This window comes from Emys orbicularis, chromosome 11 (assembly GCF_028017835.1).
Source record: "Emys orbicularis isolate rEmyOrb1 chromosome 11, rEmyOrb1.hap1, whole genome shotgun sequence".
NCBI classification, from domain to species: domain Eukaryota; kingdom Metazoa; phylum Chordata; order Testudines; family Emydidae; genus Emys; species Emys orbicularis.
Window position 1 is genome coordinate 2,704,020 of NC_088693.1, and position 13,283 is coordinate 2,717,302.

The window sequence follows — 13,283 nt, forward strand, 5'->3', positions numbered from 1 at the left end:
TGAACAGGAACTAAACCTGCTACAAAAGCGGAACGAGGCAGTGCGGCCTAAAGATAAAGGCATGTGCATGTTAAAGGCAGCCTTTCATTTGCTTTAAAGTGTGGTTAGAATAAGAAAAGCAACACTGTGGGATTCCATATTTATTCACACTGTGACTTCCTTAGCCAGTGAGTTCAGTTTATGAGAGGATATTTCTAGCTGCTGGTGCCCTACACGCCATTAGGGGAATCTGAAAAATCAGCTGTGCTCTTCTATCTCTCATGCTCTCATCAGAAACAAAAGCTCTGTAACTGGAACTTATCAAATATCGATAGGAACAGAATTTAGCCTGTTCTTCCAGAATCGTGCGCACTCTGTGTTGGCGATGGGAGTAACACGGTGTCTATTACATGGTGCAACTTTACAGACACTTTTCTAACCCACAGGGCCTCGGTAGGATCTTGATCCATTGTAGTCAGTGGGACCCCTCACGGTAGTCCAGTTAAGTACACACAACAGAAAGCGTGTGCAGGACCAGGGCCTAGAATCCCAGGAAGAAAGGGAAAACCAGAAATGCAGCCACTCACCTCATCTGCACCGTGTTCCTGTAGCTCTTTGTAGAATTTCAGAGAAATACTGATCATCACTTTCGTCTTGTCTCCATTGGGGTTGGAAATATGATAAAGGACTCCATCAAAATCTTGGACGGAAGCAGAGGAGAGGGCGGTTAGGAACTCATGTAATTTCTTAGTTCCAAAGCATTGCATAATGTAAAGGTTTTTCAAAATAGGAACTGTATGGTATAAAGATCTCCCATATTACTGGGCCCTCAAGCACAGTAGTCTGTAATTAAGGAAAGTTATGAGGAATACTGGAGATTAGTAACAAAGACTACAATGATCCCTGACAACTTTGTATCCCAAGTTAAAGTTTAGCCCAGTCTTGTTTCAACTATCACTGACAAATTTGCCACATCCTTAATCCATACAAGCGTATTGGGATGAAGAGATCTCTCAGATGGTTAACTTTTGTCTCTCCACTCGGCTTGAGGGTTGCCATTAGCACCCACATGTCTGACACACACTGCACTATGTGGGTTACAAATATCTGAAAGTGGAGAATTCGAAACCCAGAAAAGCAGCAGGACGTGCTTAAGCAGAGAGCAGTCAGTGCAGTAGCAGAGTCCCTGGGCAGTTTTCTTTCTCGGCTCCCCGCTTTGGTTCAGAAGGCAGAATGGGCTGTACGGCCTCTGTTTTGTTTAATTTAAAAGCTCTGTTTAAGTTGGGTTTCTCCACAGAGCAGTACAACTCTAACTGGTCATTGGAATCTAAAATTTGAACTGCACGATGAATACTCGCTTATAGTTTTCAAATCAAATCCCATCTCATTGGAGACTAAGCTACAGGGAACAGACTTTCAGTTTATCTTGGCCATTTGAGTGCTTATCATCCTAAATCAGACTCCTATCTGCTGTATCCAGATGGATGTTACATACCTCATTACACATGCCATTATGGGCATGAAACATCCTGGCACATAGGGGAAACAAGTTACAACCATTTAGTTCATTCACTTTATAAGTGCTGTGACCATTTAATTCGTTGTCATCGGCGAGTGCATCAGGTGAGGAGGATGGATGGAGAAAAGAGCTGAACCAAGTCCAAGCACAGGTCTTTAAATAATTCAGCCAACAGGAATGCCTACTAAATATACTGTGTGGCACATGCACATAAAGGCGCAGGTTTGTCAATTAAACAAACCTCTCCATGTGGTGCTAGGTGAATTTGAGTACACCAGACATTGCGACAGTCAGGCCAGACAAGCTTGACTTTTTTAAAGGAGATGAAAATGTTGTGAAACGTACCTGCAAATGTTACTTCTACTGCCTCTGGTTTGTTCCTAAAGAATAGAAAACATCGGATGTCAAAAATCAAATCACAGCCCCCTTAAAATTGTACAGAAACATTGGTGTACTCGTTTTAAAAAGCCCCATGTCCACGTTTCTGATTAGGAGAAGTGGCCTTTTTCTGAAAGCCCCAACTGTATAACTCCTTAATACTATTCAATTAGGAAAGATGTTACTGACAAGAGTTCTGTACTTTGCCATCTCCCCATCAGTCTCACTGTGAGCAATGATTTTACCTCAACCGCTAGACCCAGGTTTTGAAAACAAACTTGCCATTTTAGTATATTATTATTCATAGTCTATTAATAGATACCGGAATTCTGCATCGGAGTCTGAGATCCTAAGCAATTCACAATGCATGCGTAGCCTTAACATTACTAAGAAATGCATTTTGAAAACAAAACTTATTTATTTTTAGCCTCCCAAGATGACAGTTCCGGAGTCAGTGGTCCCCCAGCAAGCCTGGACATCATCATAACCACGTAAAGCATGGCAGGGAACTGCAGCCCCTACAGTACTTTAGGTGTTAGCGATGCCACAGAAAGACCCTTCCTCTAAGCGTGGATCCTGGTAGGTGACTAGAACAGGAAGCTTTTCAAATGGGTGTTTCATCATATAAATTTAAACTGTATCCAGGCATTCTGTTTGTAATTTAGGATCCCAAACAAATATAAATGTTTAAAATATTTCACTTTACCTTCATATGCTCTAAGCTTAAAAGCTTAACAACAATACCCTGAAAGGTTGCATTTCTCCAGGCGATGGAGTTAAACTGGCACTAACTACTCTGATGGAATTGAGTGTTTCTGAAGGGTGAACTTGCTATGATCCATGATAAGTGGTTTGCCTGCTGCCTCTGCATCCTGAGAGGTGCTGTTGAAACCATAGCCACTAAGGTGGCATTCTCTGATGGGAAGAAATACAAAGGTAGTAGTAAGGTATGGGCAGGGAATTCTACAGAGGACAAACAAGATAAACAATCTGAAGATTAGAGGGACACCAGGTGGGGGAGGTGATATCTTTTATTGGACCAACATCTGTCGGTCAGAGAGACAAGCCTTCAAGCTTACACAGAGCTCTAAACAGCAAAAGTAGGCCCAATAAAAGATATTAACTGCCCCCCACCTTGTCTCTCCAATATCCTGGGACAGACACAGCTACAACAACACTGCATACAATTTGGGGATTGACGGTTTGCCCATTTTGTGGTATATGTCTGCTTATTTTAAAAAGAGAATCTAGCAGCCACTACTGGACTGGGTGCAAGGTGCAAAAGGCCCAATTCAGCAAATAAATCAAGCTGGCATCTACACAAACATGTCTTTCAGGGTGTCCGTGGTCACAACCAGGCTGCCCCACTCTAGGTGTTTGATCTTTTGTTGAATCTTGCTCGCTGTCGGCAAGAACACACTGGCAGATGCTAGGCACACCTTGGCATATCAGGGAAATTACATAAAGGCTGGAGAGAGAGCAGTGGTTTGGAATTTATTTTCATCCCTTGTTTCAGAACCGAACAATGTTAATGGGTTTTTTGCATGATAAAAGCCACTGCTTTGCCCTGCCATCTGCTCTGTTTGCAGACAGCTCCATTTCAATCACTGCTGTGGAGCCCCAGGAATGCAGCAAGGTGTGCCAAACTCAGCACAGACCTACAACAAGACTGATGCAATGAAAGGCATTAAAGCTAGGGCTGAGTGTAATTCATATAATTGCTTTGCTGGGGTAGGAGAGGCACTTATCCCGAGGCTGAGGTCTAAGTGCAAGTGGATTTGGTGGGCTTATCCAGCCCTCACTGGTACTAGCAATGCCATGATGATGAGCAGTCACTTCTTTCTGTAAGTTAGCAGCTGTGAAAGGCAATAGCCTCCTTCTTTACAAAACTGGAGAGTCTCAATCTTTTGCACTGCTGCAGCAGCAAAGATAACACAGCACTTGGAAGAAGTGATGCAAGCTGCCTTGGGGCAGATCTTTTAGTTTAAAAATCACTATTACTTGCTGACCTCTCTCTCTAATCTCTGCTCCCAGCTGGGTCTTTGGAAGTTGCTTCCCACTCCACTTCAAAAGGCACGTCTGTATTATAACTTCTGCTCTGGAGTAGGGAGCAGTTCCCAAGTCACATCAAATTAATGTCTGCTCCTGGGTATCAGCCCACAGCAGATAAACAAAAATTCCACTGGTGCATATCAATTCATCACACAATTTAAGGTGACTGGCAGGGTGGTTCTGCTCAAGGGAGGTCCATGAACATAATAGCGAAGGGGTCCTAGTGGCCAGGAGCAAAATATTGTGAATAATGTGCATAGCACCTCCCCAAAGTATTTTGTTGACACCACAGCCATGAATAGGTTATTCTTTGATAGGAATTAATGCAGAGGGATAGAGCACTAATAAGGCATGGGCAAGGAATGCACAGTGCATCAGTTTGTTTTTGTGAGCATTATATTCACTCGAATGTAAAAGACAGCGCGGACTAGCAATATTTCAGCAAAGTCCCAAGTAGGGAACTTTCAGGTGGTACAGTTAAACACCCCAGAGTCAGGAAATACTAAAGTTAAGGATGCACATGCAACCTTAACTCTGCCCTCTCATGCATAGGTAACACAACAGTTTTTAATTACATGATCACACACCATTTGCCAAGCTCAGAGAAATAGTATTTTCTAGAACCTTACCTATAAGTGTAACATCTTCTGCTACTGTATACTACTCTTGTGCATGCTGGACCAGAGTTGGGGAAAGTATGTTATACACAATACGTGCAGTGAACGAGGCAAAGACTTTGCTTAAGAAGGGAGTAGAGCCACTAACCATTTACTTTGCACCTTGCCCTAAACGGCTGTAGAAAAAGAAATACTCACAGGCATTTCTCAACGAGTTTCCCTGCCAGATTTCAACTTAGAGATCAAGTCTAAAATTTCATCCCCACAGATAAAAGTTTCAGAAGTGCACAAGCAACTGGAAACAGGGGATTAGATTGGAGGTGCTCACACAACACTATCGGTTTAAAATGGGCTCCAAATATAACAGGTGAAGTAGCTGGATCACTAGTGCCGGTCATACAGATGATGAGGCGCATCCGGCATTTATCCTGCAGATTGCTGGCAAAATCCATTATAAAAGCTCCTTTCAGAGTCTTACATTTAAATACATCACATTGCTTAAGTAAGGGATTCCTTTAAATTCACAACTACAAGAGCTAGCAGTATAGTACCTACAGAATCATTGCAACCTCAGTTTGCATATCCAAGTGGCCTGAACTGTGGAACCTTATTCTTCTTATGTGGCATCTCTATTACTGGAGGTATGCAACCATGGTAGCCCAGCCCCTACAACCCTCTGCTCATGTCTTTGTGGATGAATAGTCCTTTTGATCCATGGAGAATACCACATCATCCACCCAAGACCTTCTCTCTCTGCATCCTGCTCTTCCACCATCAGCTTTCCCTTCCTGGGCCTGTAAACATGTATTGCCCGCTGCAGCTCTTAAAATTGTGGAACCATGTTCCTCAAAATCAAGTTTACTCAATTTGGCACTGAACTGGAGTTCACTTATCCCCAATCAACACAGCTCTCTCTGATGTCAGCCTGTCTAGTTTTTCCACAACCGCAAGGTTTCAAACAGTACACCGTCTTCTGCTAAGGTGAATAATGAGCTCCTCTTTATCCCTATGTTGCTATCTCAAGTTCACCTGAACTGCGAAAATACAACAATCTTTTCTTTTTGCTACCTTCTGTCCTAAAAGACAAATAAAAAAGGCTCCCACACCAAAAATAATTCAATCTAAATACAAGACAGACCTGATTGACAAATCCATCTGAACCCTGAACCTAAAATGGCAGCAGTTCCTACCAAAGGCAGTTGCCCATTTCCCAACAACCTTAATATTAATCAAGTCCAAACCACACACATGCAATCAAATACTCACTAAACCCCCCATCAAGAACATCTGCTCTGTGCTTAGATGCAAGAATACAAAAAGGGTTCTGGCAGGTACAATTTCTTCCTGCTCAACTTCCTCCATCAACTGGTTTTTCTAGAAGATTATTACATTGGCTCGTCTATAAGCATGTTACATTAACTCCACTTAATGTATGTTGAAGTCCAAATCCGATTTTTCACCCCTAGCAGAACTATAGCTTCAAGAAGATCTGCAGCTTCCAACATGCACGTAACAGCAAATCCTCATCTGACAGCACTTCCTCAGTTTTGACTCGGACAAGTGCCAAGTTCCTCAGCTTCATTACTCAGGCTACAAATGTTCGCAGCCACATGTAACAATAATTAATTTTTAAAAAGAGAGGAAAGATAATTATAAATCTTGTTCAAACTGTCCTCTCATCTTCTATATTAATCAAGAGCACATGCAAATGCAGACTTGGCTAGTAATCGCATAGATAGGCTGACTAGAGGATCACAGCTCACAATTAAAATGCCTGGACCAAACAACGAAGGCCAGTGAGGGTACTGGCAGAGCTATGCAATGCACAGGTATTCTAATCTCCAACTTTGAAGGATAAAAATGAACTTCTTCAAAGCGTAAAGCCTTACACCAGGGGTTCTCAACCTTTTTCTTTCTGAGGCCCCCCTCAACATGCTACAAAACTCCAAGGCCCAGCGGGGGATGACTCAGGGCTCCTGACATAGGTGTAGTTTGACTTCTATTTTGGGGAGGGGGGAGCAGGGCTCGGGCCAGCTCTGCACAGCAGGGTCCAGGGAGGGAGTGCCACCTGCACCTCATCTCAGCAGGCCACCCACCTGTGAGGGGCTGTGTGCCAGTGGCTGCTCCCCGAGGGCTCTGCCAGTCCCAGAGCTGGGTCCCCGCATGGGTAACCCTGACCGGCTGCGGGAGCAGTCACAGGGGGCTGGGAGCTGAGGAGCAGCCGCAAACCCTGGCGCCAGCAGCAGATGGGGGAATGCCACGGCTGCCCACTCCACAGCACCACCAACCAGAGGAGCAGCTGCCCCTCACTGCCTGGCTCTGGCTTCCCGCCTAGGATCTGGCCAGAGAGTGGGTGCCCCCAGGACTGCCCCACTCTAGGTAAGGCACTGCCGTTTGGGGGGGGCAACACCCTCATGCCCCCTGAACTCTGCCTATGGGCTCAGGGCTTGAGCCCTGCCGCTCCCGGCTTCAGTGGGAGGGGGTTGGGGGAAGCTTGGGGTTTCAGCTCCCTGTGGCTCTGACTTCAGGGAGGGAAGGGGAGCTCAGGGTTTCAGCCCCGCACCATCCCCTGCTTCAGCCCCATGGGGAGGCGCCAGGGATGGGGCTTCAGCCCCATGTAGCTCCTGACTTCAGCCCCGTGGGGGGGAGAGTTTGAGCCTTCAGCCCCAGGAGGGGCCCCCACCGGGGTTCGGGGTTTCAGCAGTGGGGCCCCACCGACCCCCTGAAAGGGCTCGTGGACCCCCAAGGGGCTGCAGACCACTGGTTGAGAACCGCTGCCTTAAAGGACAGAGCATCACTTTGCAATCACTGGAGTCTATGTACAGGTTTACCCGAGAGGGGTAAGATAGCATCTCATGATGCCTGATACAGCTTACAATGACCTGCATTACACTAGGGAAGGATCAAAGCAAGGAGGCATGGTCTACTGGTTAGAGCAGGAGACTGGGAGTCAGGGGCTCTGAATTCTATTACTAGCTCTGACACTCTTTGACCTTGGCCACGTCACCTCTCCAGCCTAGCATTTCCCCTCATTTAGAAGGTGGAGAAATGAACCTGGTGTGAGACTTGTTCCTAAAATGCTCTGAGCTCCTTGGCTGAAAGGCACGACAGAAGTTCAGTGTATTAAGAGTACTGGGACATGGCACAGTCAAAGAAATGTAGCTTGCTCCATCACATATAGCACCATAACCACATGCACTTCCTTTCTGGTTCGCAGCAGCCACACTGCAAGCATTCACCTTGCTGGCCTTGTGCTGTCTGCTGGGGGACTCCATGAGAGAACCAATTGTTAAGTTAAGTCCAGGCTTAAAAAATCCACTTCCCCAGTCACCTCTTGCAAGGCTTCCCTGGACAGCATGGGGATCTAAGCCATCAATTTGATATCTACCTTTGGCTACACATTTAGTTCTCTGGCTAGCACCCACATTTTTCTGTATTAACCACCAAGAGTGCGCTCGGTGCTGTTCAAGACATGGTGCATGCCTGGAGAAGCTTACATTCTAAACGGATAGGTCACTCAAATCGGACAACCTGGTTCTGCTGCAATTCCTGCTAAAATGATTTAAGACAATATAACGAAGATGATTTAAACTATTCAACAGAAGCATGTCAGACACTCCCAACCACGACATCCTGCAGAGTTCCAATAGTTCTAAAACCATTTTAAAGGTGAGAGGACAAACGCAAATAGTTAACGGTAACCACTTGTACTCCCAGGGCTGCGTTCTCATCATAAGGCACAAATGCTGAAGCGTTCTGCTGCAGAAGATGCGCCAGTGTCCAGCAACAAAGGAGTTAAAGTGACATGTATGAAGTAATAAGGGTAATAAATTGTGTGGCTACAGCTTTAAAGGCTCTATAAACCCAACATTAAAGACGGTATGGCCGCATTTTTGTCATGGCTGCCAAAGGAGTCATAGATTCCATCATTTTCATGGGTTTTTCTTTATAAAGAACACCCAGGACTTGACATTCTGGGATTCTTGCATACTGGTGGGTGGATGCAATGAACCATCAAGAACCTCATTCAACTTGGCAGCTCTCATGGTTCGAGTGGGAGACAGAATGAAGAGCTCAGCAATATATGAAACCAGATCAGTCAATTCTAAGCAAGAATTTAAAACCTTCAGAGGAAAGGAAAGATTCGTTTAAGAGAGACATAGAAGGCCCTATCCTGTGAAGTGCTATTAATCTGTCTTTTAAGATGCCTATCGCATTGGTAATTTCCATAGGAGTAAATGGAACTCACAGTATGCAGGATCACACCTTTACACAGTACATTTCTCAGAGCAGGGAGCTTGTTGCCCAGCTATGTACACCAATGATACTATAAACATATCTTAAACTGGAGCTAAGCTGGATTTCAGAAGTAAGTTCTAATATAAGTCTATAAAAGTGCAAAGTATCTTTCATCTGAGGCTCTGAAAGTTTTACACAAGGTTGATATCATCCCTGTTCTACATCTGGGAAAACAGAGCTAAATTAAGTGTCATGACCAAGGACATATAGCAAGTCAGTGGCAAAGCTGGGACTAGAACTCATGCCTTCCGATTCCCAGTCCTGTGTTCTAAACATTAGACATAACTGCCTCTATGATAGCGGGTATGTTCAAGTCTGTCCGCTCTCACCACACACTTGCTCAATTCAGGTTATTTGGACTAAAGGGGGAAAACAATGATTATTTCAGGTAAAAAGCAACAGAGGGTCCTGTGGCACCTTTAAGACTAACAGAAGTATTGGGAGCATAAGCTTTCGTGGGTAAGAACCTCACTTCTTCAGATGCAAGATAAGGTAAGATGTCCAGACTTGATTTGTTCCTGTTACTGAATTCCCATAATTTTTCCCTCATCATGACCATCCTGCAATGGTTCCCAAGATATACCCCAAAAAAACAATAGCTAAAATGGCATAAAGCAAATGCCACCTGTGCCACCCCAAGGTCTTAAGATATCATTGTGGACAATCATCCATTTTCCAAAAGGATACACCCCAGAGTTGTGGTTTGACTTTGAATAATGGAACACATTTTGAGATCTCAAATTAATAAAGGCATAGACTGAAACCCACTCCATATGACTTATAAGAAACATGACAGCTTGAAAAATACATCCCTACATGTTTCTGATCCTTGTCTTGGCCCTGTGCTTGCCTGGACAAGAGTGCCTTAGTATCAGCTAGGGAAAAAAATGCAGAAGTTACAACTTCTTCTCTTATATCACCATGACCAAGGGACACAGATTATACAGAAATAAAGTCTATTTGATTCATTTTTAAAAACATAAAAGTAGTGTTTAGATTAATATAAAGTAAAGGCAGACACGACATCAGCAAACCAAGTCGCTGAGATAAGCGGAACCAATCCAGAAACAGTTGGTATTGCATGCAAGTATGGCCAATGCAGATGTGTGCTTCATTGTAGAGTAGAATGGAAATCTGCAGGCCTGCAACTGTTACAGAAGGAGCAACACGGTGATTTTAGTGGTATAAAGCAACAGAATTTCTGAAGGCTGTACTCTGCTACCTCGACTGTAATAGCTTTATTAGATAAGAACAGTGACATGTCCTCCAAGCTGCCTCCAACAGGAAGAGCTCCTCAGTATGAAGCCTCATGGCAAATGAGGAACTTTGAGAGAGACAACTTCTCACAGACAATAGTTTGCTCCATACAGGCCTGGCAATAGCTGCGTTTTAACAGGGTCAGCTGAGGGCTGTGTGTATAATGTGGTTGCCATGTCTTGGCAAGACTCTTTGCATTAGATGCTTGTAAGGAGAAAAGCAATTTGTTTAGAACTACAGTTACTCAACAGCCTACAAAAACTAATAGGGATTGATCAAAGCTAGGTGGTTATCCAGATTCCTATTTTATCACAAGTGGACAAAGATGAAAGATGAGCATGTTCGTTTGTAAGGGTCTATTCAATGTCTGAAAGCTGGGGGGGAAGTAGGAAGAAGCATATCTTGTTTTGCACAGGTTACCACTATTCTGCACACACAAGGCAAATCTCTTCAAAGAAACCTTAGAGTAATAGATAAGAAGTGGAAGAGACATGAGGCTAGGTCCCTTCCCCCAAGCCTGACACGGGGCCTGTCAAGTGTTCCTGCATGATGCATGGTGAGTGTGCAGAAAGGGGGCTGGCAACTCCACTCCACTAACAGGAAGTACACTTCAGAAATATACATTGCACTAGTAACTTTCTGTGCAAACACTGATTTTCTAGGGCCTTGTGTAGACAAGAGTTGGACGGCTTTAACTATACCAGTATAATGCAGAACAAACCCCCAAACGTGGATGCAGCTATACCAATATAAAAGCGCTCATACCAGTTTAGCGGATTCCCATACAGGAAGGGGACTAAGCTACCCCGGTATAAGCACTTCTATACTGGCGTAAGTGCATCCTCACGAGGGGCCGTATCAGTAACACAGTTTCAGTACAAACCATGCCCCTTTCTCCTCACCCACATGACAAGAGCTGTGTGCGGACCGGGCCTAGAGGTGCCCTTGCTGCCTGCTATGTTCTAACTGAGCCAGGCCGGGCTCCGGGGCTCAGACCCAGGGACCCAAGAGCCGGTGGCTCATGCAATCCCGGGCCCTACTGCCCAGGTAACTGGGGGCAGGTGGCATTGGGCTGCCCTGCTGAGACCCACCTGGGTGGGGGGGCAGGTTCCCCCGTGCGGGGCCGGAGCCCGGGCCGCCTCCCTTCCCCGCCCGGCAGGGCTCGGCCCGGGGCACAGGGCGGAGGCGGCGCCCGCCTCGCACCCACCCCCGGGGAAGGTGCGGCCCCAGCGGCTGCGGAAGTGCCGCACCCCGGGCGGGCAGCGTGTCTGTCCCGGCTCCGTCAGAGCCTCCGCACGGCCGGACCCGGCGCGGATCCCACCCGCCCCCCCAGCCCGCGGCTGCTCTGGGGCCCCCGCCTCCTGCCGGCCCCCGCTTCCGCCTCAGCCCCCCCCCCCGGACCCCCCCTCACCCGGCGGCCGCTCCCCACCGGCCCCCCCGCCCCCCCCTCACCCGGCGGCCGCTCCCCCCCGGCCCCCCGCCCCCCCCTCACCCGGCGCGCGCCCCCCCCCGGACCCCCCCCTCACCCGGCGGCCGCTCCCCCCCGGCCCCCCTCACCCGGCGCGCGCCCCCCCCCGGACCCCCCCCTCACCCGGCGGCCGCCCCCCCCGGACCCCCCCCTCACCCGGCGGCCGCTCCCCCCCGACCCCCCGCCCCCCCTCACCCGGCGGCCGCTCCCCCCCCGACCCCCCTCACCCGGCGGCCGCGCCCTCGAACTTGAGCGCCAGCGTCTCCTCGACGATGCGGTTGTTGACCTCGAGCAGGATCATGGCGGGGCCGGGAGCCGGCGCGGCGGGACGGGACGGGACGGGGCGGGGGGGGTCTCAGGGACCGAGGCCGGGGAGGGAGCCGAGCCCGCTGCGCGCACCGGGGACCCGCCCGAGCCTGCGCCGCCGCTTCCGCTCTGTGCCCCGCCCCCTCTCACGTCACTTCCGCTCGGAGGCGGGCAGGTGCGCGCGACCCCTAGGCCGGTAGTGGCGGGCTGCTGGGGCGCGTGGGGCTGGACCCCGGGACCCCGGTTAGCCTACAGAATCCGAATTAGTGCGCGGGCTGGGCTGGTGTGCACGGGACCCCCGCTAGCCTACAGAATCCGAATTAGTGCACGGGCTGGGCTGGTGTGCACGGGATCTCCGCTAGCCTACAGAATCTGAATTAGTGCGCGGGCTGGGCTGGTGTGCACGGGACCCCCGCTAGCCTACAGAATCCGAATTAGTGCACGGGCTGGGCTGGTGTGCACGGGACCCCCGCTAGCCTACAGAATCTGAATTAGTGCGCGGGCTGGGCTGGTGTGCACGGGACCCCCGCTAGCCTACAGAATCCGAATTAGTGCACGGGATATACTGGTGTGCACGGGATCCCCGCTAGCCTACAGAATCTGAATTAGTGCGCGGGCTGGGCTGGTGTGCACGGGACCCCCGCTAGCCTACAGAATCCGAATTAGTGCACGGGCTGGGCTGGTGTGCACGGGATCTCCGCTAGCCTACAGAATCTGAATTAGTGCGCGGGCTGGGCTGGTGTGCACGGGACCCCCGCTAGCCTACAGAATCTGAATTAGTGCATGGGGTCTGAGCCTACAAGAGCCTGATTAGTGCAGGGGACAGGCTTGTGCAGGATCCAATCTATTCGAATTTTTTGGGGGGTGGGGTCAAGAAACGTGGACACGGGGGATCCAGTGGATATTGTGTTCTTGTATGTTCAGAAAGCCTTTGACAAGGTCCCTCACCAAAGGCTCTTAAGCCAAGTAAACTATCATGGGATAAGAGGGAAGGTCCTCTCACGGATTGGTAACTGGTTAAAAGACAGAAAACGAAAGGTAGGAATAAATGGACAGTTTTCAGAATGGAGAACTATTGGGACCAGCGCTGTTCAACATATTCATAAATGAGCTGGAAAAAGGGGTAAACAGCGAGGGTGCAAAATTTGCAGATGATACAAAATTAGTCAAGATAATTAATTCCAAAGCTGACTATGAATTGTTACAAAGGGATCTGACAAAACTGGGTGACTGGGCAACTACATGGCAGATTAAGTTCAATGTTGATAAATGCAAAGTAATGCACATTGGAAAACATAATCCCAACTACACATACAAAATGATGGGTCTAAATTAGCTGTTACCACTCAAGAAAGAGATCTTGGAGTCACTGTGGTTAGTTCTCTGAAAACATCCACTCAATGTGCTG

At 47.9% G+C, this 13,283-nt stretch overlaps 1 protein-coding gene across 1 annotated transcript in view; it reads right to left on the bottom strand.

The window, feature by feature from the left end:
- Positions 1 to 11,938, bottom strand: part of ARPC2 (actin related protein 2/3 complex subunit 2) — a 33,895-nt gene extending 21,957 nt beyond the window's left edge. The window contains exons 1-3 of the mRNA XM_065413084.1: positions 11,797 to 11,938; positions 1,844 to 1,878; positions 567 to 679 (exon numbers count right to left, since the gene is read on the bottom strand). Of these exons, the coding sequence (XP_065269156.1) occupies positions 567 to 679; positions 1,844 to 1,878; positions 11,797 to 11,870 (222 nt within the window). The 5' untranslated portion in view covers positions 11,871 to 11,938. The remainder of the gene's footprint in view (positions 1 to 566; positions 680 to 1,843; positions 1,879 to 11,796) is intronic.
- Between the last annotated feature and the right edge of the window lie 1,345 nt (positions 11,939 to 13,283).